The 27,482-nt window shown below is 35.8% G+C and overlaps 5 protein-coding genes across 8 annotated transcripts in view; 3 read left to right on the top strand and 2 right to left on the bottom strand.

The window, feature by feature from the left end:
- Positions 1–2,047: 2,047 nt before the first annotated feature.
- l(2)10685 (5-methylcytosine rRNA methyltransferase l(2)10685) lies at positions 2,048–5,042 on the top strand. 2 transcript variants are annotated; one of them, XM_003704013.3, is made up of 9 exons: positions 2,048–2,243; positions 2,651–2,833; positions 2,899–3,274; positions 3,339–3,521; positions 3,609–3,895; positions 3,966–4,090; positions 4,180–4,317; positions 4,404–4,544; positions 4,856–5,042. In XM_003704013.3, exons 1-9 carry the CDS (start codon positions 2,163–2,165, stop codon positions 4,866–4,868), a joined length of 1,527 nt encoding a protein of 508 aa, XP_003704061.2. In that variant the 5' UTR covers positions 2,048–2,162; the 3' UTR covers positions 4,869–5,042. The 2 variants fall into 2 exon arrangements, with proteins under 2 accessions (XP_003704061.2, XP_076386525.1); XM_076530410.1 differs by lacking the exon at positions 2,048–2,243 and adding an exon at positions 2,417–2,548.
- Positions 4,303–9,435, bottom strand: MFS3 (major facilitator superfamily transporter 3). Of its 2 annotated transcripts, none has more exons than XM_076530411.1 (9): positions 8,896–9,435; positions 6,943–7,196; positions 6,484–6,717; positions 6,192–6,279; positions 5,846–6,078; positions 5,633–5,782; positions 5,435–5,567; positions 5,115–5,356; positions 4,303–5,008 (listed from the first exon to the last, which is right to left on the bottom strand). In XM_076530411.1, exons 1-9 carry the CDS (start codon positions 8,912–8,914, stop codon positions 4,832–4,834), a joined length of 1,530 nt encoding a protein of 509 aa, XP_076386526.1. In that variant the 5' UTR covers positions 8,915–9,435; the 3' UTR covers positions 4,303–4,831. The 2 variants fall into 2 exon arrangements, with proteins under 2 accessions (XP_076386526.1, XP_012142373.1); XM_012286983.2 differs by having other exon boundaries at positions 6,943–7,175; positions 8,896–9,432.
- A 675-nt stretch (positions 9,436–10,110) lies between these two features.
- Positions 10,111–11,638, top strand: LOC100883511 (sperm flagellar protein 1). The gene is made up of 3 exons (XM_012286981.2): positions 10,111–10,814; positions 10,895–11,182; positions 11,250–11,638. Exons 1-3 carry the CDS (start codon positions 10,703–10,705, stop codon positions 11,516–11,518), a joined length of 669 nt encoding a protein of 222 aa, XP_012142371.1. The 5' UTR covers positions 10,111–10,702; the 3' UTR covers positions 11,519–11,638.
- On the bottom strand, positions 11,562–12,460 carry LSm3 (U6 snRNA-associated Sm-like protein LSm3). Its single transcript, XM_003704032.3, has 3 exons — positions 12,257–12,460; positions 12,078–12,185; positions 11,562–11,986 (listed from the first exon to the last, which is right to left on the bottom strand). The coding sequence occupies exons 1-3, from the start codon at positions 12,275–12,277 to the stop codon at positions 11,804–11,806; spliced, it is 312 nt and encodes a 103-aa protein (XP_003704080.1). The 5' UTR covers positions 12,278–12,460; the 3' UTR covers positions 11,562–11,803.
- Positions 12,461–12,926: 466 nt separating this feature from the next.
- The window catches only part of SCAR (wiskott-Aldrich syndrome protein family member 3 SCAR), a 48,970-nt gene continuing 34,414 nt past the window's right edge, over positions 12,927–27,482 (top strand). For both annotated transcript variants that reach the window (XM_003704031.3, XM_012286978.2), the window contains exon 1: positions 12,927–13,791. The gene's annotated coding sequence lies outside the window, so the exon portion shown is untranslated. The remainder of the gene's footprint in view (positions 13,792–27,482) is intronic.

Here is a 27,482-nt window from a genome sequence, read left to right as displayed (position 1 = left end):
AAGGGAGAGAAAGGGACGGTGGCGAGAGAACGAGAGGGAGGAGGCCGCGAGGGGCGGGGGGAGGGTATAGTCGTCGTGAGCTCCTTACAGTGCATTGCCTTTACGATCCCTCGAGTCCCCGTCACACCCCGTGCCCCGACAAATCGCGTACGACGTGCCTCTCATGAAGAGATCCACGAAACCAGCTTCGCCGTCGAGCGATTCGGGTCGTCGAGATTCATCGAGAGGAAGAGTTTCTGTATGCGTGACAATGAACACACGAAAGTATATAACGGAGACGACGTGTGCGAGACACGGCACAGGGTATACCGCACCCCATGGACTTAGCCGATCTTCACCGAGCAAAAGAGCGCTGATCTCCTGCGCGACCACGTTCTCCTTTCGTTCCCCTCGAGAACACTGAACTCGCGTCTACCGTACAGTGGAGACTTTCACCGGTATCTTGTACGCGTTTCGAGGGTAACAAGATTATCACGTTGGCCTCACTCGATTCTCCGTTTACGCTCCTCGTCCAAAACGCTACCAGACGCTTTGCAACCATTCTATCCTACACTTTTCACTTTGATTATAATTATAACCGTCGCGGTACTACGCTCGGATGCTACGATAACTTCCTTCGGAGATGTAGGGGGAGGAGCCCCCGCTATCTTCCTTTGATTTTAGAGAAATCTGAAGATTCTCGAGATCCCAAATTTCCTTATCATCGTATTGTCAAATTTTCAAACCCTAACACCCCAGTTTCCAAATCCATAAATCATTAAATTTGTAAATTCGCCAATTTTCCAAGTACTCAAACGCCTAAACTAAACTCTCGAATACCGAAACTTCCAAACCCCCCAAATATTCAAATCCCCGAATTCCAAAAACTCTAATTAAATCCGAAAAATTATAATTTGAAACGGTACCAGCCAAGACTCTAACGGGGCCTTTCTCCCCATCGCCATTTTCTTGAAAGTAATCTACACTTCTCTGTAGAAATAAAAAAAGTTCGTTAAAAGGTCGTAAATCACGATGCGGAGGACCTTGGGGTACGTTCCAATATAATTGTTCGGGTTAATAGAGGTTCGTACACCTTCGAAAATGATTTACAAGTCGAAATGGTTTATAGCATCTAAAATAGGCTCTTCGAGTAGAAACTTTCGAAACAGCCACGTTTCACAGCACACGAGCGCCTTCACAAGAGGGGAGCACAAAGATGTGCTCGTCCCCATCCCCACCATCCCCATTTCGCTCTGTCTTGCTCGACACGTTTCTCATCTCGATGTCACGACAAATACGTCGCTTCCTTGTCGTTCGTATTTGATAATATATAGTTTTGATACGCACCGTGTGTACGTAACATGCATGTACCTGTTTAGGTGGTTTCCCGGGTCCATGCTGTAGATCGTGATAAAGGAAGTCGGCAAAGTAGGGAAAGAACGGCGTTGCGCAAAAATAAAACGCTTGACTGATAAAAAAAGAGGTGTGACGTCCAATGTTAGTCAAGTGGTAGCGGTAGTACCGTAACTCGTGGATTCGTCGGTTGTCCTGTTTCACCTGTGCCTGCAGTTCACACCGGTTCACGCCCTTCTTCTTTTGCACCGCTCTCACTAACGGTTAATCGACGTCGACCACTTCTTGTGTTATTCCAAAGAAAATTTAAGCACTGACAACGACATCTACCGATAATATTTGGGATTTTACCTTCGCGCGCTCTTTGCCCGTTTCTTTCGATTTGAATATGGATCTGGGGATACAGGGGTGAAGCGGAAGATTCAGATGACCGACGTGTGGAGGAGAAATAAAATCATTACTTCTTAGAGGTTTCCAGAAACTTCTTCAAATTTAGAAGTTTGAAACAAATTTCAAATTTTCCAATCTTAGAAATTCAGACATTTGAAACATTCAAATTTAAAGATTGAAAAACATAGAAATTTTAAACTCACAATTTTTCAGATTTATAAATTCTCGAATTTGTAAAATTTAAATTAAAAAATATTGAGTTTTGAATGTTATAAGTTTTGAATTTATAGTAGAACACGAGAGTCAATGAAACTAGGAATTGGCATACCTTCTTCTGTCTCTATATTTCTAGTACATGTTTTCGAATCACTGTAAACATAACCTAAGTTACAGTAACTTAAGATTTAAGTCTAATAAATAAGTTATAAACATATAAAAAAATGGTATTGTTAGTTGATAAGCTGAAATTAAGACAGTTGTTGAAAATACCTGTTCGATATAAAAATCCAAAACATCACTGGGTTTGTACTTTCCTAACCTTGCTATCAGAATAAAAATGTTATATTTCGATATACTTGTTATCCAATCATAACACGTGTGGAATAATTTATTATCACTGACAATTTATAAATCATTTGTTTATGCCTTCATGACAACACATGTATAATCTTAATTTATTGACTTATGAATATCTGTAATACTATCATGTATGATTTTATTTATAATAAAATTTATTTGTAATAAATCAAAAAGACCTCAAAACAGATTAAAATGTTGCTATAATGAAGTAATTTCCAATTTATTGTATCAACTTTATACTTTGAATGTAATGCTAATAAGTATATCAAAATTTAATGTTCCTATTGCTTAATTATTTAATTGACCTATTTTAAGGTATGATAAAATTAATATATACTTTCTTTTTTAGTCGGTACTTAAAAAAAGAAAAACATCTATAGACAAAGCATTAGAGCATTTTGATGACTTTTATGCAACTGTTTATGGAAAAGTTTGGGAAGATATACGTGCTGTATTGTTGGGTAAAAGTAATAAATATGTGGCTGTTGTAAATAATTTCAGTGATTCAGCTAAAGCTCAATCTGATTTAGAGGTACATTATTATTGCAAAAAGAGCATCAAAATTAATAATATTTAATATCAAATAAATTATTTTAGTTACTTGGTGCAGTAAATTTAAAAAATGTATATGATGTTTATAAAGAAGATATAGAAAGAAGGAAACAAATGAAAAAACAAAATGAGTCAGAAACTGAGTCACAAAAGCCCAATAAAGTAACAGATGATTTGGTAGAAAAAGCTCATTTAGCAGAACTTGAGGCACTTTTTCCTGGTGATCATTCGAAAATAATTGATGTATTAAAGGCAGAAGGAGCTGCCAAACCTGAAGCACAGATCACTGACCCCAGTGAAATAAAATTGCAATCTATAGAACAAGAATTAAATGAAGTTGAGATTGATAGTAGTCGCATTATTGAACCAAATGTAAATCTATCTTTACTTCATGAATATGTACCTGCAACAAAAATAAAGGGTTAGTTTTACTCATCTTTAACATTCAAAGTAGAATGCTGTATTTATATGAGTGGATATTGCAGGTTTGGATGACTGGGTTCTGGAATCTGATCAGTATAAATTCTACACCAAAGCTCAAGATTTCAAAGTAGATATAGTAAAAGAATCTGTTCTGTCATTTCCAGAGCATTTACATGTATACATACATGAAAAAGGTAACAACAGTAGATTTCCAAATCCTAAAATAGGAACTACTGGTGTACGAGGTATATATATAAATATTTGTGTATACTTGACTACACTTTATTGATGATGTATATAAATGTTACTAATGTAAGTGACTTTTTCTTTAGATTATTATTTGATGGATGCTGGATCTATACTTCCTGTATTAGCCTTAGATATACAGCCAAATGATGTTGTACTTGATATGTGTGCAGCACCTGGTGGGAAAACTTTAGCTATTTTGCAGACACTTTTACCTCAAGTAGTAGTCGCCAATGATGTTTCACATTCTAGAGTAAGGAGGATAAAAGATGTTATACAGCAATTTGGTTCAGATATACCGGAATTACAAAACATGTTTGTTGTAACAGAAATGGATGCTAGAGCAATCGATGAGAAAAATGTTTATAATAAGGTGTGAATTATAATATCTAATTCTATTTAGTTAATATTTTGTATATAAATAACTTTATTAATCATTTTAGATCTTAGCTGATGTGCCTTGCACAACAGACAGACATGTTTTGCGGACTGATGAGAACAATATATTTAGTCCGTCAAGAATTAAAGAGAGATTGAAAATACCAGAGATACAAGCTGAAATTTTATCGTGAGTATATAAAATATATATTTATGTTATGTTGTAATATACCTGTTTCTTCATTCTACAATATTTAATCAAGTATTTTATTTTTGTAGAAACGCATTCAAATTGGTGATGGTAGGAGGTACAGTTGTATATTCAACGTGTACTCTTAGCCCTATACAAAATGATGGTGTTGTACAAGTCGCACTGAAAAAGGTGTGGGAAGAAACTGGTGCTGTTATGGCAGTGAAGTAAGTACTTCATATATTTTCTCACGTATCAATTATTGCTATTATAATATCGTATTTCTTCATTACAAATTATGTAATATTTGCAGAGATATGTCTGAAGCATTGTTACCTTTGAAGTCTGTATATAGTTTCGGTACAGTCGATTTAAAATATGGTCATATTATTATCCCTACCGTTAATAGCAATTGCGGTCCAATGTATTTTTGTAAAATAGAAAAAGTACAAGAGTAAGTAATTAAAATTATAGTCCTGCGCTTGTAATATAAATATTGTTGTATATAATATTATAGCATTTTAAACATATTTAATATAACTGCATTTTACTCTATAATTATTTGTACTTATTTTTATTATCATTATAATAAATAACATGAAATGTAAATGAAATTTTTATGAGAAACTTATTTTTCGTCAAGTAACATATAAGTTGAAAGAAGTTAAAATTAATAATAATATAATTCTACTGTATGTACAAGAAACTAATTAGAATGAGTATTATGCATTAAGATAGACTTTATTTCTTAATATCTTCTTTCAGCGGCAATGTTTGATCGCTCGTCTCTTCGTCAGCTACTTTGGCTTTATTCCACGGTTGTTCTTCGCCGCTTCCAAAAATAGTATAAACTACTACCTCGACAATGTATAAAACGACCGTTGTGAAGAATATAATTCTCCATGCTCCTATAGTTTGCTGTAAAACATTAAATGGCTCTTGATGATATGTAGTCATATGTATATTCACACATATTCTCTCACAACCCTAATATAAGTAATCATATACTTTGATGAACACTCACGTTTCCATGTGTCAATTTCCCTACAAATATCGGTACCACAAATCCAGGTATAGTAGCAACACAATTAGTGATGGCAACGAGGGTTCCAGCGAAATTTGGAGCAATGTCAATGTGATTGGATAAGAATCCACTATACATTCCACCAATGCAAGTTACTCCAATGGTCATCAATGCAACAGCTAAGGTTCTACTGCATCCAACATAAGATACTCCTATCAAACAAATCATGGGGACGACAGATGCTGAAATAAAAATGTTGCAAATAATCTCCAGCTAAAGTTCCACTTCACAACATGCACAGGATCACTTATCAAACTTACAGAGCATCGTTGCAATTTTTCGTGACGTCGTCACCGTGATCAAACCTTTATCTTGTACAACAGCTAATGTCTTGCTGAGGATCATAGTGAAAAACCACATACATAAGAATGGCATGGAAGAGAGACCAGCATTCTGTGGACAGAAATGATTATATTGTACAAATAAATAATTATTAAGTCTTAATTAATAATATTTACCGAGCTCATATCGAACTTCAATATTTGATTCATGAAGGTGGGTAATTCAATGAGCAACATGTACCACCCAAAATTACTGCAGAAATGGGCGATTAAGATTGCCATGAATGGTTTAGATCGCAACACCTCACCCCATGGCACTGCTAATTTCTGAAAAATTAAGTAAGAAGTAAAATACATCTGTTAGAAGATGATTGCTACATTTTAACGAACCTCCTTTTGTTCGCCATTGTTTCCTTGATGACCCAAAGACTCCAGAATGTAATCCTTCTCTTCCTGACTAATAAATCTAGTCTGTTCTTCGGGACTGTCTGCGATCATTATCCACCAAGCTGTGCACCAAATTAAACAAAGCAATCCTTCGATGTAGAATATCCATTTCCATTCCATATTCGCCGCTAGTATCCCGGTTAAGAGGATAGATATCACGGTACCAAGTGCAGTTCCTATCGATAAATATTTTACAGTAATCATGACAACAACTTCAACTATATTATAAGATATAACACTTTATCACAGAAATGTGTAAAAGTTGTAAATAACAAGAAGATCATTTTACCTGCATAAACAATGGAAGCAAGAATACTTCTTTCATTAGACGGCGCCCACTTAGCGATCATAACATGCATGGCAGGGAAAGTTACACCCTACAATATAAAACGTTACTGTAACACTCTGTTATACTGTGTTATACTGCATACTCCATTATAATTATTATAGTAGACTCTTATTATCAGCGTTTAATAGTAGATCTTGTATAATGGTAGGTCATTAATCTACATAAGAATCTAAGTATGCAAACTCGCTCAACCGGCAATATAACGAGAGTCTACCGTATTTAATATACTAACCCCACCGATTCCCTGGATAACTCTCATTACGATGAAAAGAGAGTAATGAAGTTCCGCCGCAACAGGTGATAATATGGAGGCTACAACGTTTAGGAGCACCGATCCGTTCATCACCCATTTTGCTGACAATAATTCTGCCATTCTACCACCCGGAAGCAGGGATGCCATGTATCCCCAGAAATATGAAGACAGAATGAGACCTTGCAAAGGTTCGTTCCATATGAAAGGTCCATCCTATAATCGAACGATGTTCAAATTAATTCTTTTGCAGTGGTATTCATTTTTTAAGGATCTCGTGTTTGAATAAGTCAATGTATATTTGAATGTAAACAAATGTACAGAATGTAAAATTTGCATAGTATTTGTATAGTATTTATATATTATACTATTTTACTTAATTAGTATATTTACAACATAACGTAGGTATTAATAGAAAAAGTTTGTGACGAAGTTATATACCTCGTTAACAATCTTTATTGTGTTAGAAGTATCATCGAGCTGACATTCTTCCACAATTGCAGTCGTATTAGATTCAAGTTGATGCAACGTGGAGGATAATTTAACGGCAGTATGATTCACCATTGCAACAATTGCTACGCTTACGTTGACTTTGAATCCATAGATGATAGCGAGACCGATAGAACCCATGATCGCCATCAGGTACCGTATCGGAAACACTACCCCTCCGGTTTCTGTAAATAAGTCCCAGATATCTATAAATAGGTAAAAACATATGGCTGGAAGTAGCATGATTCGTTTCAAAGGGCGATGCCTTCGAAGGGAAATCGAGGTACAAGTTATGAATGGTGGAGAACGTGTCGATGAGCATGAAGCACAGGTGAACGTGCTTCGGGTCTTCGACTCCTTCGTTTCTTGCGGTTAACAGCCAGGGACGGATCGTTTAATAGGTCATTCCAAAAGTTTGTGTCATACATTCTACTGCATGCATTCTTCGTTCTTGAACGCTCGAATGCACGTCAAAACTTATCTAATCAAGATAACTCGAAAAGTGAATTTTTAAGAGGAATTTGAATTAAGTGCGCATCATCTCATCCGAATCACTTGTACGGATTTTAGGAAGAGATGTAAACACTTCAAATTATCTATGTGCAATCGATACAAGATTTACACATTTATTCGCTGTGAGAGGTCTTTAGTACTAACAAAAGGATACTTGTTGTTTTTAGGAAAACAAAGTGGATGAAACATAAGTGGATAAATTTGTTCGCAACATTCAATACTGAAAGTTTTTATATGTTGCTAAATTATGAAAAAGTGGACAGGTATCAAATTAAAGGCACTTAAGGGTTGTCATGGAGATGAATTGAACGACCTCGTTAATTATTATAATTGTTATACTCGGACACAATTTTTCGAACGTTTATTTCCAGTCGCAATATAGGTCAACAAACACATAAAACGTGGTTCCAGAATATCTTCTGCTCACGCGCTTGTCAAATAAAAAGCTACCGATATACAATGATTAAAACGGCGGAATAATTGATTCAAGATCGATCCATTAATAAAATTCATGTATTCAATTATCAACATTATCGATTTATAATTATCAACAATTTATATTATGTACTTTTCATCTAAGTCATAAAAATGAACAAACTTATATGCAACTTTATTTTAAGAATCTTCAGAATATTTTTCAATACATGCAGTTTTTTAAAAATATATATTTTATTGAAGTATTTAAATGTTCTGTTATAGAAATCAAAAATAATGTAACTTCTTGAACAATATAGAGTATCACAGCTCTTAAGCAAGAATAAGAAAAGATATGAGCATCAGATTAAGAGGTCAACACAAAGTTGAACTGTCAAAAGAAATAATTAAACCTTTCGAAACTTCTAAAAAAAACTGATATCGCGATATAACAATATTCTGTACCAAGAAATAAAATTCTGTAAAAGAAATAAAAAAATATATTACAGAAAATAAGCGTGGATTAAGTTGGCCAAGTATATTTCCTAACGCAAGTTCCAAAGAAATATTTAAATTTCATTTTTTCGAAAAACAAAGTTGCGCACGAATAAATTTGCATGTAATTTTATTACAGGACACGATACACCAACTGTGCAATCACAGTTGCATCAACCACGCGGTACATTATACCTTTTGAATTGCATCATACGCTTCATCTTTCAGTTATCAGAAAAAAGCGTAGCAACTTTTCTTCGTTTAACTTTAGCCCTGATTAACGCGTTTAATATTAGAAATCAAAATACAGAAACTAATTTTAACCTAAGAAATGCGTCTCTGTAAAGATCTGGAGCAGAGGACGTTTGAAGGTCGCAGGATTCGACGGGGGAAAAAAATCGATTTTCCCGCTATCGGTAAAACAATTTCAACAGGCATATAATTAACAATTTATGACATAACGAGTAAAACTTAATTACTTACCCCTGCTCTTTCTGGCCATGATTTGTCGAGTGAATGACACCGGATAATTTTATAATTTTAAACCGAGATCTCGTAACGCACTTTCCAATGCAGTTTTACGATGCGATGCAAGTTTACGATCACCTGTTAACCACTGAGCATGATCACTTTCAGTCGCGTTAATTCGACGAGTAAACCGAGTTTATAATGTGTCGTTGCTTCGAATGGAGTAAATACCGCGTTCGAATGGAATAAATATCGACAGAGAAAGCCGAAGAGAAATGTGGAAAACGTGAGTATTTGTTCGGACGTCCGTGGAGCGTGCTACTCGGAAAGCGAGTGTGATGCTTCGGGTCCTCCAAGGTTTTCGAAGGAACACCGGGCGTGCGCTCCTTCTATAAATGCCGTATCACCGCACAAACGCAGGCTCGAATTTACCGCCTCAAACACCTTTCATGTATGACATGCCCCGTTCTTACGCTAAATCTGATCGATTCTGAGAATCTCTGAACGACGTTCATAGAAAGCACGTACGTCAGGTTATCGTAAAAAGACGGTACTATGGTGCAATCAATTATGGAGCTGACAATTCTTTCAAAGGGGATTATGTACTTACATTATCTGATCTTACCGTTATTTCTTTTTGTAAATCTGTACACAACTGCACATTAGTGGTCAATGTAAATTAAAATTTAATAATTCTTAAATCTTAAATTTTTTGGAAAAATGAAAATTTTGACTCTGGTATAAATTATCTTTTGAAATGTGGTGTTTGTCATCAGTTAGAAATTTGAAAAATTCTGAAACGCCCAGTCGTCAAAGTATTGGCATTCGAACAACCAAATCAATCAGTATGAGATAACAAAATTTCTTATCTTAACTTGGAGGAATTAAGACCCTTTGCCTCAGAGCTGAGCTCATTTTTATATTTATGGTTTATTTATTTTAAAAGTTATTTTCGATTTGAGAATTATATGAACTTAGTGACATTAAGTATAAGAAGTATGTGTTTTGAAAATGACAGGAAAATCGTGGAAAACATGTTTGAATAATGTGAGGAATTTTTAAACGTATGCGTACTTTGAAAACGGTACTGGCAGCGGCATCTAGCGATGACTGGGAAAACTAATTAGACAGAAAATTCTTTTTAAATAAATAAATTTAATGTTTAATTGTTTGGTGTACAATATTATATTTTAATACACACAATATCATGAATTACTTATATCATTAACATTAATAATTTTTAAAAGTCCTAATTTATTTATAATACTGTCAATAATACTATTCAAAATATTTGTTTCAATCATGTTCTTTTTATATAATTCATTCACGTTAAACTCAAAAATAAGAACAATTTTTTATCATTGAATTTTTGCGACCGCCACAAGAGAGCGCCATTACAGCTTCAAAACCGCGCACTCGTTTGAAAATTAATTACAAAATAAAAATACAGTATGATATAGCAATCTGATAGCTACACAAATTAATTTATTACAATGTATACTATGATCGAGACAGAGGAAAGTGAAGTTTAAATTAAAATTAACTTGACTTTATTTTATGTACCTCCTCACAATGTTCCGTAATCTTTTCTAATCTTTTATAAAAAATATATGTTTTCAAGATGCATGTAGTGACAAAAGCATCTCAAAATACTCGAAAAATGTGAAGTTGCATTCGCAAAGAGCATGCTATGCAAATTACGTCAGTTCAATAAAAATTGGGGACCGATAGAACGTCATAAATATAGAACGATGACGTTCGTAAATTTCAATGTATAAAGAAGTCATACTCGGATTCTTCCTGTTGCAAATAACGTAGAAAGATGAGCGTAGAATCAGAGCCATGCGACAAACTCGGGGAAATCTACGCTTGGATCGAACAAATAACATTCTCTAAACCGAAGAAGAATTTAGCTCGAGATTTTTCTGATGGTGGTAAAGACGAGAAATTGTCGTGTTATTATACGACCTTTCAATTTTTTACGTACATTAAAACTTTGTCTAATAAATTTTAGTCTTCATGGCAGAGCTTTTGAAACGATATTATCCTAAATACGTAGACATACATAATTATATTCCGGGAAATAGTGTCGCAAAGAAAATAGATAATTGGTGTACATTAAATCGCAAAGTACTGTCGAAACTTGATATCAAATTGGGGAAGGATTTAATTAATCAATTGGCTAATTCGCAGCCCGGAGTAATCGAAAAAGTTCTTATCGATCTGCGAGCTAAAATTTTGAAAGATTGCAACAATGATAGAAACACTTTATATTCTGAGTATGACGAAAATGCAAAGAGTGGTAAGTGAAGTAAAGTAATTGCTAAGAAATGTTGAAAAATTATTTAAATGAAATATTACTATTTGAGACGAAGTTACGTCGGTACTTAATACTGAGGAAATAGCAAATAAAACTGTTCCACGTCACGTTTTTGTCCGACTCAAACAAGAATTGGAAGAAAAGAATGAAGTTATAAGTACCCTGCATCAAAAAATCTCTCATCTAGAATCTTTGATAAAGCTCAAAGATCAAAGAATTTCAGATCTTACGACACAAATAGTGAAGACTGGAGACTCTACATTAACAATTGGAAATACAGCCAATACGCATTCTACAAAATTGCGAAGTAAGGTATAGTGCATGAAAGTTTTTGAGATCAATATTGCAAGAATACTTTAAATAGCGATGTACTGCAAAAGTTTGTATTGTATATACACTTTTAATATGATTTACCAGAATTAAATTCATGTACTCATACATATTGCATTTTTTTGTATCTATCAGAATTGAGTTTTTTGTCTTGCTGAGTTTCATATCACATTTGTCAAGTATTATCAATACAAAATGTAACAATATTTTAATATAGAAAAGTTCTATTTTCTTGTTTTTAATTTTTAAATTTGTTAAATATAAATATAAATCTTATATTGGTGCTCTCATACTAGGTGGAGAGACCAAAATCACTCCATCACCCCGAACAAAGAGCATGGAAATATTTCTTTTGGTAGTACGATAAACTTCTTCATAAGTTTCTTCGTCTATTTCTACCGTAGTTACAGTTTCTTCAGCTTCTCCTAATACCATATTCAAATGCTGATCATACGCCTGGAATACATATTTTTAACATAATTAATACGTATAAAGCACATAAAGTAACTTAACAATTACATTCCAAAGCTGTAAAAAAAATATTTACATGCAATCTGCCGCGTAATTCACGTTCATTTCTCATTTTAACATATATTCTTTCATCAAGACTTAATCTTATGAGATCTAATGGTTCTTTAACATTTATTGCTGGTACCTGAAACAAAATATGTGTAAGGTTATGATAGGTTAGATTTGCATTTAAAACTACAAGTCAGGCATATTTACCTGTTCTGCCTCGTCAGCCATGGTACACTTAAATTCTTTGCTATTTATAAAACTTCTTTAATTTATTAATAGCTTTAGGCTAAGGATTCTCAATTTGCACAACAATAAACACAACGTTTACTTGTCACACAATTAAAACATTGCGCGGTATCATTCAGATAAACCGGTATATCTTCCATTTTATTTTTCAATACAACGCACCTCGGCAAGTGGCGCCACGTATATCTTTAACGTTTCATTAATTTTATTTTAATTAATTAATATATGCTAAATATTCTGTTATCTATTGTAATACCAATATACCAGAGGCGATTAAATGTTTTGGCAGCATATTGCATTTAAATGCGAATCATTTATACAGGTATCAGATAATAATTTGAATTGACCATTTGTACCATTTTTGTTAGTACAGTACTGATTTTTAAGCTTGCAGACTGATTACAAAATTTAGGATCATTTCATCTGATTTTTAGAGAATGTACTGACTGTACTTATCATGAGAAAATGGAATTAAGTGGAATTTCAAGTCTTTTGTTCATCCATGTGTTCATATACTTAGGGTGTAACAATTCGTAACTAAAAATGAGCGTTTCCAATTTCCCGCGCAACGTTGCGCTATTTGTCCGTATCGAATGAGCGGCGCTAGCGATCAACGATAAAAAATCAACGTAGCTCGAGGTATTGCTAGAGCGGACTAGCGTGAGAGAGCAGGCAACGCCATTTTCTCGATTCGCGGGTGAAGTCGGTGCGCAATTGTTTCGCGGCGTATTTTCGCGTTTCGTGCGTTACGACAACGATTTTAAGGGCTGTCGGTCGGCCCTGGTGCATTGACCAGTGTTATGCAGAGACACGCGGCCAGTTGTACGATGGATATAGCGAGTTTCGTGAGATCGAAGCGCTCCCGGGAGACGTGACGTCTTGTCAGTCGGTCTTTTCCCGTTTCCCCTTCTCGGTGAGCTCCCGCAGGGATGGGTCGTGCACAGTTATCGTTCATGATAACGTAACAGACACTGAAACGGCTGTAATCGTGTGCGATTTTGAAATTCCTCGCCGATCGCGATCTCGCGTGCAAACGAAACTGTTCGTGGAAAAAACCGGGAGCCGTAGAATGATTTGTTCGGGCCAATGGGCGGAGGTTTAGGGCGGCACATGGCTGTTGGGGCGCCGGCTGTGCAGGGGGTGGTTTTCCCGACGCTAGCTCGAACCGACGAAAATCATTCTCCGTGACCAGTCCACGTATCTTTTATACTCTGTGCGTACGTGTATACCTCTCTATCGGGATCGTTTGTGGATCGTGGCCGGTCACGGTTCGAATAACAAGTTCACAGTGACAGTGGAAAGAGAAGTACTCCGTTATATGTCTCTGATTTTCTTGCCGAAGACGAGGAGCTGCCGAAGGTTTTCGCCTATCGCGGATTACGCGTGTGTTAGCAATTTATATCTCGTGCACGTTTAGGACAACGGAGACGATAATTCTCTGGGTAAATAACCCAGGAGCCGATCTTTGTGCCACAGAAGCGGAGACAACGTAACGGGTAACGTAACCTTCCTTTCACATTTTGCTTTTGTAAATCTTTCAACTCCGTGCGAACCGTTTAATTTCACCTACCTACCAACCAGTGATTTATCAATGGACCGTTAGCTCGTACGGAGCGTGTATGCGTCAGCATTATCGATTTACGGTTGTTGACATATTTCAGTCTTGATACTCTTCTTTTCGTTTTCTTTCTAAAAACACGTTGCAATTCGCTTTGCACTTTATTAAAGTTGCAATTACCTTAATGACTGCAATTGTACTCGCGAACACAAGGGAGACTTCAAAGTACTTAGCTTCCTTTTAAAATGTACAATTAAATATCTCATTCGTTTTACCGTGTACCCAGCATCAGTTTTATCGCTGTACTTTTCAAATTGACGAGGTTGTCATCAATTTTGTATATTGATACTAATTGTTTTAAAGTCGTATCAGTATTATTGTTTGGTAGTGTACAGTTTTTAGACTCTTTAAAAGTATGAGGTTGGCAGTATACATAACCTAAAAAAAACATTGACTCCGTTTATTTTTTGAACGTCTTTGGTATAATGTGCTTTGTACTTTTAAGAGTGTAATCAAATGAATTATTTACACAGTCTCTTTGAAAGGTTACCATGATATTTTAATGCTTCTTGCTAGGTTATGTACAAGTACCAACCTTATATTTTAAAAAGAGACAGATAATGAAAAGTGATGTTTCAATATTTATATGAATCTTGTGATTTCACTACAAGTCAGATAAGTACTGTAAGACTATAAAGACTAATTTTATGTATCTATCTGATTAACGATACGTTGTATGGTTTATGCAGGTATAAATAATGGTTTTAAGGTTGCTTTAACGATACGAAAATCGAAAGATAAATTATATTTATCTTGCAAAGATAAATCTTCTCCGATCTTACATTGTATGGCGGCGATTAAAATTTGCCGTGACATTCATGCGCCAATTAACTCGACCGGCCTTTCGACCTTGTTGACATTTTAAACGTTTTCTGCCCTCCGAGAAATCCGATAGCCAATTTCTCCCTTACTTTCAACGGTTAGTTCGCTAATCTTGGATCATCTTTTTCCGATAGGTCTTCCCATGCGTGTCACAGCGCTGTCATTCCGCAAATTCATCTCGTTCAAGCGTGTTAAAGTTGCGTTCACACTGCGTTGTGATCTACGCATTTGACCTTTCATCGTCCAATAAACTCATCACTTATCTCTATGTATTCTTAGTTACAATAAAAGTAATTTTATTGGTGGGATGATTTTTAACTTTTCACATTGATTAATAAAATTTATTTATTTATTATACTCATTCTTTTTATTATTTTTCATACAAGGTAAAATTTTTTTGCTTTATAATTTTCGTGCCATGTCAAGGTTCTTTACAAACTAACTTTATTACAATTTAATCAAACTACAATTCACTTTTGGCGCAATGTTAGGTTATTTTTTTATTAGTATTTTGTAGATATATTTAAAATGATAATTTTATTATTAATATGAACTGCGTATAGAACGGAAATATAGAAGTCACTAGGGCAGTCAGACCGGTGTTTTCAGTTCAAAAGGTTAAAGCTAGCAACCTGAAATTAGGTACAGTAGTACTACAAAGGCCGTACAGCTAGCGTGACATGAAAAGCACTTCTTTGCACAGTTCTTACGAACATAATTTATCGTTCGCAGTTTGCGATTTCTTTCCTCGGCAATTAACGTGGCAAAGGTATAGAATCACACAATTAGCACTGTAATTAACAGCAATTTACGCGTTGCAAATTTTCGAGGAAACAGGTTGTCTTTGTTGAATATTTTGCTGCGGTATTGTTCGACAAATTCCACGTGTTATCTCGTTACAATGACGAATTTATAATACAGCCGTGTAGCGAGTATTCGATTAACTGGCTTAATTGGGACTCTAGGCAAGACAGTTCAATCGAAACTCATTAAATAGTCAAGTCTCAAAAAAAGTACTCCCTTGTTTGCTTATGAAATTATATTTCTCAGATTTCTACGAACAATTATACCACCTTAATTTAATGAATTATTACATGTGAAACTAGTTATCCGATATTAATTTCTAAATTGCAGCTCGTTTATACTCTTTAGCAATTTTTTCTATACATGAAATATTCATGTATAGAAATTGCAAACGCACAATTAGTAGCTTTATCTGTTACAAACTGGAAAGTCATGTTTAATGCGCAGTGGCTGTAATTTGATCACCCACCGTAAAATAACAGAATAAAGGTTTTTCACCAAGGCGATTGGTATTCCTATGATGATATAACGTTTACTTTCTACCACTCGGTCAAATGACCCATCTCTATCCGATTCTGCACGCTCACGATTTATAATTAGAAAATAATTAACCTTTCGAATCGAATCGTCGAGCCTGTTAAGTTCGGTCGTTCTTTTCTTGTTGCACGAATTTAAAACACTCAGAGTGACTAGTTGATGAAAGTTACAAGCAACAACGTGTACACTTCCTGTACGATGTAAAATACTTTGTCCTAAAATAAGAGATATCGAAGTATTTAGTACTGCATTTGGAGATTTCGAGATTTGAAAATGTCGGGAATTTGGGATCTGGGGAGTTTGGGTTCTAGGGAATTTGAGATTTGAGGAGATTTGGAAATGTTGGGAATTTAGGATGTGGAGAGTTTGGGATCTAGGGAATTTGGGATTTGGGGAATTTGGAATCTGGGCAATTTGGCATTGGGGGAATTTCGAATCTAGGGAATTTGGGATCTGGGGGATTTGGTATTGGGGAATTTCGGATCTAGGGAATTTGGAATCTGGGCAATTTGGCATTAGGGGAATTTCGGATCTAGGGAATTTGGGATCTGGGGGATTTGGTATTGGGGAATTTCGGATCTAGGGAATTTGGAATCTGGGCAATTTGGCATTAGGGGAATTTCGGATCTAGGGAATTTGGAATCTGGGGAATTTGGCATTGGGGGAATTTCGGATCTAGGGAATTTGGTATTGGGGGAATTTCGGATCTAGGGAATGTGGAATCCGGGGAATTTGGAATCTGTGGAATTTGGCATTGGGGAAATTTTGGATCTAGGGAATTTGGTATTGGGGGAATTTTGGATCTAGGGAATTTGGTATTGGGGGAATTTTGGATCTAGGGAATGTGGAATCCGGGGATTTTTGGATCTAGGGAATTTGGAATCTGTGGAATTTGGCGTTGAGGGAATTTCGGATCTAGGGAATTTGGAATCTGTGGAATTTGGCATTGGGGGAATTTCGGATCTAGGGAATTTGGTATTGGGGGAATTTTGGATCTAGGGAATGTGGAATCCGGGGAATTTGGAATCTGTGGAATTTGGCATTGGGGGAATTTTGGATCTAGGGAATTTGGTATTGGGGGAATTTTGGATCTAGGGAATGTGGAATCCGGGGAATTTTGGATCTAGGGAATTTGGAATCTGTGGAATTTGGCATTAGGAGAATTTTGGATCTAGGGAATTTGGAATCTCGAGAATTTTGGATATAGAGAATTTGGAATCTGGGGAATTTGGCATTTGGGGAATTTTGGATTTAGGAAATTTGGTATTTGGGGAAATTGGGATCTGGGGAATTTGGCATTTGTGGAATTTTTGATTTAGGGAATTGGATTTGGAAAATTTGGGGATTTTGTGATACAAAAATTTGGGGATTTGGAAATTCAGGAACTTTTACATTTGAAACCTCATAAATTAAAAAATTCCAAAAACCGAAAAAATCTGGAAACTAAAACTTGAAAATTATGAATCTGGAAATATGAAACTTGCAAAGCTTGAAATTCGCGTTCATTTTGAAAATGAAGGTCTCACCGCAGCCGAGTGTACCAGGGGAAATATTACGGAGAAGCATAGTAGTTGAAAGACTCATGAACGATCGCTCGTGGAATCCGCAGTGGTTTGCTACTTTCTATTTTTCGAGAAAACAGAACCGAGTGGCTGCGTGGTGTTGTCGGAATAGTATTCAGCGCAGATCCAACATCTTCTTGCACTTGTTCTTGTTTCATTTCGCTCTTGTGTTCTTGTTCTGTCGCGTTCAATGCGTACGCTTGAATTTCTGCGCGACGATCCGGTGTCACACCAGCCCGACAACTTTTTCATTCAACCACCGCGATTTTCGAGTTGCGCACCCTGTGCGCTCCTCTGCTTTTCATGCTCGAGTGTACTCGTACAAAGATTATCTTCTCGAAATCATCATTGCTTTGATCATTCTCAAATTCTCTAAGTTCAAAATTCTGCAAATTCCAAAATTCAAAATCTACCAAATTCCCAAAGTCTCAAGCTTTCAAGACTTAACCCTTTGCGCTCGAGAGTCACCATTTTATTTAATACAACAATCTGAAATAATTATTTTTTAACTAGTTCTACAATATGACACGTGTGATGTGTAAATATAGTGAAAGAAACAATTGTGGAAATTATTATTAGAGAAATAATAACCTCAAAAGAATTCATTTAACTTTTTAACTACATAAGTTTTAAAGTTATTGTTTGCAAACAGTCAAATTACCTCCGTTTGCAAAGGGTTAATAACGCTACCCTATCGCAGAATAACAAAATATGAAATTTTTTTATGAAACTAAATTAACAGGGATAAAACGATCCGTTTACTCATTGTCATTTCTCGAAAGTGAAAAGTGGCGGTAAATTGGCCGTCAGTTTGCTCCCATTGGCGAGCCTTGTCCGAGTGGCATTGAAACCAATTTTGATATCAAGGCAAGTGCCTCACGGCATGGAAGAAAATTGCTCCTCTATTTCCTTCTACGAGCCAGTATTACACGATTATCCGTCGTTAGTCATCTCGGATAGATAGTTGATTGGGATCTTTTATAATAGTCCTAGAGTTGCTTCTGTACTTGGCTAATTTCAATATCTTTGCCAAGTTAAGGTAATTACCCTTCAATCTTCTAGCCTACACCTTTCGTGTCTATAACTTCTAATTCTGAAATGTAATTTCTTCTTCGCTATCATTGTCTTGTTAATTTAATGCTATCTTTTTTTAACTCTATTCAGAATTGAACAATGCATTACTTTTGTACGTGTTTGGTTAAATAGAAATTCCTTATGTTTGCATTTTTATTATTTAATCGATCAATGAAGTATTTGAATCGACTCGACTATCAGTCACTCAAACTATCAGTCACTATCAGTCATTTTTAAAATAACACTATAATTTCCATAATCTTAATTTAGTGTTATTTTTTTAACTCTATTTAGAATTAAACAATACGTTATTTTTGTACGTGTTTGGTTAAATAGAAATTCCTTATGTTTGCATTTTCATTATTTAATCGATCAATGAAGTATTTGAGTCGACTCGACTATCAGTCACTCAAACTATCAGTCACTATCAGTCATTTTTAAAATAACACTATAATTTCCATAATCTTAATTTATAACATATTTTATGATAACATGAATATAATATCACTACCGTTACCTCGTGTTGCACCAACACTGCTCAGCAGTGCGCAAAATTGCATAAACCTGCTGCAGAAAGACAACGTTCTCTATTCGCTAGAAAAGAAAGTTTCGAAGTAGCATGATGTATAGGAGGCTTATTTTGAACGATTCGCAGTCTATGTTTAAATGGAGCTTTATAAATGGTCCGGAGCAAAGGCTATTTACAACGATCAGCTTATTGCATGATCAGCTCGTTGATTCCGTTAATCTGCGCCTCGCGGTTGCAGCTGCAACCACGACGCTGAAAGTCGCCGCGGACGATGAAAAGTGCATACACGTTTACAAGAAAATAGTCGAGCAATTCGTAATGAAGCGAGGGCAGCGTTCTCGCTTTCAATTTTATTGGTACTTGACGTAGCGAGCGCTCGACGTTAATTACACACGAGAGGGATTAATTTAGATGGTATCGCGCCGCTGACGCTGATTCGAGTTTCAGTTCTAAAGTAGAGCGATCAGCAAATGCGCCGATGTGCGAATGTTAGCAATTATTGTAAATAATTTTGTCGCTCGAATTACTGGTAAAACAAACCTGTTTATGACTCAGAAGTTAGGTATTTGTTGGAATCAATTTTTATGGCGAATAAGAACTTGTAACTTAATAGCCTATTTGGAATTCTAAGTATTCGAAAATAACACAAATATCAGTCTTATTACAGATTTCAATTAGTCTTCGAATGTCATTGAATTAAATTAAATGTTTCCTTATGTCATTGAATGAGAATTTTACAATGTGGTTGTCGGTTTATACCGTGTAATTAAATATTCTGCAAAACTGATCATCATGCAGTTTAATTCAACTGGATGGTTTTCAATTACGTTGCAATCGTTTCGGATTGGCCGAAAGTGCTTAGTCGGTGTTTCGATTGGGTTCGTGATAAAAACATTCATTAAATGCAGTTGCAACTGTTGCTGCTGCGCGTGTTTGATTCTTTTGTTGTGATTGTGGTTTTACTATTTAATTGTAAATACGTAAATTTGAAAATTTAGTATGAAATTTCAGAATTGAAAAATTGAAAATTCAGAAATGGTGAAATTAAAGAATTTAAAAATGGAAAAATTGAAAAAAAAGGGATGAATTGACAAATTGAAAATGGAAAGAATTGAAGAATTGAAAAATTGAAAATTAAAAAAGAGAAGAATTGAAGAATTTAAAATTGAAAAATTGAAAGTAAGGTGAACAAAAGAATTGCAAAATTGAAGAAATGAAAAATTGCAGAATTGAAAAATTGAAGAGGTAGAAGAATTGAAAAATTGAACATGAGGAGAATGGAAGAATAATAAAGCTGAGAATTGAAAATTTGAAGAATTGAAAAACCGAAAAATTGAAAATTTAAAGAATTGAACAATGGAAAATTGAAAATTTAAAGAATTGAAAAATGGAAAATTGAAAATTTAAAGAATTGAAAAATTGAAAATCTACGGAATTGAAAAATTGAAACTTGAATAAGTTAAAGAATTGAAAAGCTGCCCCCATGAAAAATGAGAAGAAACGAAACCATCTAAATTCCAAAGATAATCTCTAAAACCGAGATACACTTTAAAACTGCAAACTCGAACCGAATCAGTAGCAAATTACCGATATAAATCAGCAGTAAACGCGTTCTCGTTGCTTCGCATTCGCACAACTCGATTAATTGCATCCTCTTAAATGTCATCAGGTATAAAAACCCGTTTCACCCGCAATCACCGGTATCCTTCAACGGCTCTCTACACCGAGAGACACTCGCTTCAGCGTTCTATTCAATGCGTACAAGCAAGGTGTTTCAGCGTCGCTCTTCGCGTACGACAATTTCAATGAACCGTCTTCCATTTAACCGTCCGCGGACGAGATCCGCGCTTCGCGTGTAATCACGCTGATTCTTCGCTCGCGTATTCGCCTAACGCGGTCGGATTGATGGAAAAACGCGAGCAATCTCCCGACGTTGACGACCGACGAGGGGCGTCGAAAAGCGGGACATGGAAAATGGATTAAAAAAGGGGAAAAACAGGGAAACGCGAACAACAGAGCAGGCAGATTTTAGGGATCGTTTCGTGTTCGTGTCGTGCAATTTTTGTTTTATCGTCACGATGAAAATGCAGGCTTAAACGGTGATAAAAGTAGAGCGCTGATGGTAGTCGTATGGTACGAATAATTTATGCGATGTTTCGTTCTTTTTGTGTTGGTTAAATATTTTAATATCAATGCTAAGAATTGAATACTTGATGTCAAATATTTTTTTAATATCAGTATTATAAAGAAATTTAATATTTGTCAATATCAAATGTTAACTCTTTTAGTATGAACGAAAGAAGGATATAATACAAAGCAAAATGAAATTTTTAATAAAGTAAGGAAGATCAATATTAAGAAAGGAGTGAAGCAGCAGTACAAAAGGTAGCGAGAGAATAAACGAAAAAGGATGAATACAGAGAAAAAGATGTTAAAACCTTGGATCCGAATCGTGAGGATAAATTTCAAGGAAACATGCAATTATGAGGAGAGAAGAGCAGGAAAAAAGAATAGAAAGTTGGCATCCAGCCAGGTCAATGCGAAAGTGCCACGCAACAACATTCGATCGATGATACTGCGATTGCAGCTGCATCGGCGATCATACCGACATAGATTACAGGAGCTGATGTCAGTGCTGCGATTGCAGTAACATGTTAAGCATCAAGCAAACGCGTACACGTGAGTCCACATACGAATACGATTCAGGTCATTGGCAGTAGCATATTAACCCTTTCGCCGCGGGAGAACTCAACGTAAAATGGTAATTCCTGGTAAATTTGCAACCATGACACACATATTGCGATAATTAACACTATAATTCGTTCTTGGGAGATGGAAGATCTGCATATTTTTAGTATCGAGCTTCGGTATTTGTTAGCTTACGTGCTTTCAAGTTTTAGGCTTTTGAATTTATATATTTACAAACTTCTATTGTTTTAAATCCCAAGTTCCCCAAATTTCCTAGACACTGAATTCTCCAAATTTCCTAGAGCTCAAGTACCCCAAATTCTCTAGATCTCAAATTCCCCGAATTCCTTAGATCCCAAATCCCAATCTCTCCAAATTCCAAATTCTCCAAATTCCAAATTTCCCAAATTCTAATCTCCCCAAATTCCAAATTTCCCAAATTCCAATCTCCCCAAATTCCAAATTTCCCAAATTCCAATCTCCCCAAATTCCAATCTCCCCAAATTCCAATCTCCCCAAATTCCAATCTCCCCAAATCCCAATCTCCCCAAATCCCAATCTCCCCAAATCCCAATCTCCCCAAATCCCAATCTTCCCAAATCCCAATCTCCCCAAATCTCAAATTCCCCAAATCCCAAATTCCCCAAATTCCCCAAATTCCAATCTCTCCAAATCCCAAATTCCCCAAATCCCAAATTCCCCAAATCCCAATCTCCCCAAATCCCAATCTCCCCAAATCCCAATCTCCCCAAATCCCAATCTCCCCAAATCCCAATCTCCCCAAATCCCAATCTCCCCAAATTCCAATCTCCCCAAATCCTAATCTCCCAAATCTCAATCTCCCCAAATTCCAATCTCTCCAAATCCCAAATTCCCCAAATCCCAAATTCCCCAAATCCCAAATTCCCCAAACCCCAAATTCCCCAAATCCCAAATTCCCCAAATCCCAAATTCCCCAAATCCCAAATTCCCCAAATCCCAAATTCCCCAAATCCCAAATTCCCCAAATCCCAAATTCCCCAAATCCCAAATTCCCCAAATCCCAAATTCCCAGATTTCAACCTCCCCCAAATCTCAAGCTCCCCAAGTTCAAAATTCCCCAGATCCCAAACTTCTAAACTTTTAAATTCCCTATTTGACAAACGTATAACCCTTCAAATTCTAACACAAAAATTGCAAACTTTCTAAATTTTCAGATCTACTTTCAGAACTTCCGTATCCAATTATACCTATGCCACGCCCAATGTCGATCGAGATAATTTCTTACCATCGCCTCTTTCTCTTCGACCTCTTCCTTTCACAAAACACTCAAGCATATTTCACAGTCAGTAATCGGAAGTTCGAAACGTCTCGGAAAGCTCGGGTCCCTTTTGTGCCGCGCGAAACGGCATCGGGTCAGTGACTCTCCGCTACCAAATTAAACCCTCTCCACGATATTTGCTTTAGAATTCGTCTTAAGTGTCTCATCCTTCGATCCGAATTTCGTTTTCTCGGTTAATTATCACCGAGAAGGAAGTTTATCGAAGTTGACCGCTTGTTCGCGAGTAACTCGATCAACGTCAAGGTGTCCACCCACGTCGCGAAGTCTACGACCAGTCTAACCACTTATCGACATTTGTAAGTGCACCTTGAACGGGTTCAGCGACGACTTTATCCGTCGCGGTGATTCAGCACCGCCGGTTATCAATAAATTATCGTTGCACGCCTCTATTTCTCCGCCAAAATCGGCGAATCGTGGGATGAGTGTGCAGCTACGACGATAACGATAAACTCGCTGCAGAACGCGCGATTTCTCTCGTATTGTGCCGCAATCTTGTTTGCGGGTTTTGGTTACAGTGAAATTTTTAGCGACTTCGCGACGAACGTGGAAATTACTTGGGAGTTATTTATTAGATTTGCGAGCGTCGAGAGGCTCATAAAGCTTAATTGCGATTGAGGGTCTTCGACATAACCCAGACATGGGTTTAGGTGCAACCGTACAAGGATTCTTGTTAGAAAATACCGGTCATGGGCTGGAAGCCTCTATTAATGTAATAACATCCAGCTTATTTCAATTTATATTAATTATACTGTAGGAGAATACCGATAAGTTGGATCTTTTATCCAAGGGTTTTAATTTATACTTCATTAAATTCCATCGGTATTTTAATGTTACCGTGTACTTTTAATTCTTGAAGGTTGAAAATCATTCGTTTGGTTTCACTACGGGGATATTTAGAGCACTTCATTTATGTTTTACATTTTTGTGAATTATATGTTCGATAGAGATCAGAGAAACGTGAAAGTAATATCATTAAAATTGATGAAGCTTTATTAAAACGGTTTCATTAAATTTGATTAAAATTAATGAATTTCACTAAAACGGTTCCTTCATTAACATTCATGAAATTCCTTGGAATCAATGAAATTTTACTGAAACGATATTAATGATACATGAAATGTGTTGTATCTAGAAACAAATAAATAGAATCACGTCACGAGTGGTCGAACCTTTCAAGTTATTTTTACTGCGCCAAACTTTTACTCTAATCAAATGATACACCCACGTAATTTATAATATAATGAACCTTCTTCTGAAGCTATTACAAGTCGATAAAGTAACGCGTTATTGGAAACCTATAATACATCGCAGAACGCTATAAAGCATGTGGAGGTATCGTGAATGTAAAAATAGCGTGAATCACGTATAACATTTCCAACAAACAACGTGCATAGAATCGGTTATTGTTTGCTTTAACTGACAATCAGAATTTTTATGGAGGGTTTATATAGCCATTCTCTTCTTTAAGCTTTCAATTGATGTACTATAAGTGCCATTTTATGATACTTTTATATCAGACTTTGAGTTCGTTTCATTTATTCATATCAAACCGTATATTTTTTTTTAAATGGGTTTGCTTTAACTGACAATCGGCCATTTTGTAGTAAGACAATTCATGGAGCGTTTATGTAGTTATTTTCTTTGAACTTTAAGCTTGAAATTGGTGTATCATAAGTGCCATTTCGTGAAACTTTTATGTCATGAATTTATATTAGACTTTTATTTCATATGATCAATTTATATCAAATTCAGTATTTTTTCAAGTAGGTCATTTCTTGCTTTAACTGACAATCAGTCATTTTGTATTAAAATAATTCATGGAGGGTTTGTGTAGTTATTTTCTTTGAAGTTTAAGCTTTAAATTGGTGTATCATAAGTGCCATTTTGTGAAACTTTTATGTCATGAATTTATATTAGACTTTTATTTCATATGATCAATTTATATCAAATTCAATATTTTTCCAAATAGGTCATTTCTTGCTTTAAATGACAATCAGCCATTTTGTATTAAAATAATTCATGAAGCGTTTGTGCAGTTATTTTCTTTGAACTTTAAGCTTTAAATTGGTGTATCATAAGTGCCATTTCGTGAAACTTTTATGTCATCAAATTTTGTGTGACATAATATATTTCCAAATTATCATTTTGGAATGTGCTAATCATTTACTTTAACTGACACCCAGCCATTTTGTAATAAAACATTAACAAAGTATATATGTAATCATCTTCATTGAATATTAAGCCTTAATTTGATAAACTGCCATTTCAATACTTTCATGTTATCAAATTATACAGATGTAACATGTTTTCAATCATTGTTTGCTTTGACCGACATCCATTTTGATACTTTCATTTGCTGAAATCTGACTCTGTTTTCAGATACATCATACCTAATGCTTCGATTACACAAGCTATCATAGAAACTGTTTCGAAATTTGTAAAACAAATAACACGAATAAACTCGACAACATATAATTTTAAAACGTGACGATTAATCGCAGTAGAATGTGAAATTAAACGGCACTGCGTTTACCGATCTCGTCAATGATACATTCGCCTTCTTTTCCCGATCAATCATAGTCACAGATAGAGCAACGTAAGTGATTACACGTTAGAAGCCTTTTAATTGAAGTCAGCTGTTTCGTTCGCCCGATGATTGATGCTACGCGAATGAAGAGTTCGATGTCGATTACGTATGATCGACAACGTGTCACGTTATAAATCATATTATCAAAACCCTCGCATTTCTTTCGAACCACTTCATACTGGAATCGATATTTCCCAGAATGAGAATTTTATCTGCTCTTCCATTTCACTAATTAGATCTTTGATCTCTTTGAATTCTTCATTTATCATTTCGCTTACTTCAAAGATTTAAATAGATGAAACGGAGTGTTATTTTAATTTCTGTATTTTTTCAAAAATTGCAACCACAAAATTTACTTAAATTTTCAGTATCTACTTCAATCTTCAAATCCGCAAATTTATTAGGAAAACACATCATATCCTTTTTGATAAAATATTAGTAATTAAAATAATGAACATATGGAGAGTTGATATGTGTCGTAAAACATATATGTCTTCAGTCAGGAATAAAGTTGTGTTCATACCACTACACCCAAAGTACCCTTTCAGACATCTTGTCAGACGTACAGTACAACAGTTTTGACTGGCACAGACTTTTCTGTGACGGGTAAAGTCCCTATTTATCGGCGCGTGAAAACGTGCCCTTAGGGAGCGAATCCTCGCTGACGAGCCGCACAGAACAATCGCTCTGTGAAAGATCCAGCCACGAATTCCGGCCCAGCAATATTTTCCCCACAATAGTCTACTATAGATAGTTGGTGAACGAGCTCGAATACCGGCATCTGACGTTCTCTGCTTCTCGTCGATGATGTTTTTCGTCGGCCAACGACCGGCCACGAATCCCGTGACGGAAACGAGGTCTCGCTGTTTTGAAGCGTTACACGACGGAACACACAGACCAGTCGCCTGTTCTCGCGAGAGGATTAAATTTGTCGTGGACTTGTTAGACCTAGTGTACACTCTGCTGCAATGTAGCCTTTACGTGAACTTGATCACCTTTCTATTTCCAACTTACACTGTTTGCGAATTTTTTAATTTTCTGTCCTTTGATGTTTTTAGTTTCGTACATTTTCTTATCATATCCAAAATTCTTCAAACCCCAAATTCCCCTTAATTCTTAAATTCCAAAATCCCACTTTCGTGAACACTAATTTGAAACCTTCAAATTCTATAAATTTCAAAATATAAAGCAACGCAAACGACTCTGGAGTGAATCGTTATATAAAAGTGTGACTTAGCGTAGTCTGACTCTAGTCCAGATACATACTTTTTGTCGGTTTACAGATGTTATTTGATAAGGTCGAACAGTAAAAAGGATATCAGTGTTCCGTTTGAACCGACAGAAATAACGGCGGTACATAGGGACGAAGCTTTTAAACATGTTTATCGATCTTCTCCGGTATATCTGAGGTATAGGATCTTCTATTTGGACACCTCGGTGGTAATGCGTTGGCGACGACAGGTTACCTGACAACGTTAAAAGCAGGACAGACTATTTACTCTGCCTGGTTAAATATACATACTCCTAGACGGTTTATACTTTTGCGTTATTTTGTTAGAGAACCGGTTGATTATTCTCATATTACTGTTTGTTGCATGTCCAATTTCAGCTTCAAGTCTTTACTACCCTTTCGTTACATCTGCAA

Source organism: Megachile rotundata, chromosome 4, assembly GCF_050947335.1.
Source record: "Megachile rotundata isolate GNS110a chromosome 4, iyMegRotu1, whole genome shotgun sequence".
NCBI classification, from domain to species: Eukaryota; Metazoa; Arthropoda; class Insecta; order Hymenoptera; family Megachilidae; genus Megachile; species Megachile rotundata.
This window is presented reverse-complemented; position numbering and strand designations above follow the sequence as displayed.

Excerpts from the sequence above, each read along its gene's own strand:
- LSm3 (XM_003704032.3), bottom strand. The coding sequence starts at position 12,277 with ATGGCTGACGAGGCAGAACAG. Across the intron at positions 12,186-12,256 it reads TGGCTGACGAGGCAGAACAG|GTACCAGCAATAAATGTTAA; the intron begins GTAAATATGCCT and ends ATTTTGTTTCAG. Across the intron at positions 11,987-12,077 it reads AATTACGCGGCAGATTGCAT|GCGTATGATCAGCATTTGAA; the intron begins GTAAATATTTTT and ends TATGTATTCCAG.
- LOC100883511 (XM_012286981.2), top strand. The coding sequence starts at position 10,703 with ATGAGCGTAGAATCAGAGCCATGCGACAAACTCGGGGAAATCTACGCT. Across the intron at positions 10,815-10,894 it reads TCGAGATTTTTCTGATGGTG|TCTTCATGGCAGAGCTTTTG; the intron begins GTAAAGACGAGA and ends AATAAATTTTAG. Across the intron at positions 11,183-11,249 it reads TGACGAAAATGCAAAGAGTG|ACGAAGTTACGTCGGTACTT; the intron begins GTAAGTGAAGTA and ends TTACTATTTGAG.
- MFS3 (XM_076530411.1), bottom strand. Across the intron at positions 6,079-6,191 it reads TGCTTCCATTGTTTATGCAG|GAACTGCACTTGGTACCGTG; the intron begins GTAAAATGATCT and ends ATTTATCGATAG. Across the intron at positions 5,009-5,114 it reads GGAAATTGACACATGGAAAC|CAAACTATAGGAGCATGGAG; the intron begins GTGAGTGTTCAT and ends AATGTTTTACAG.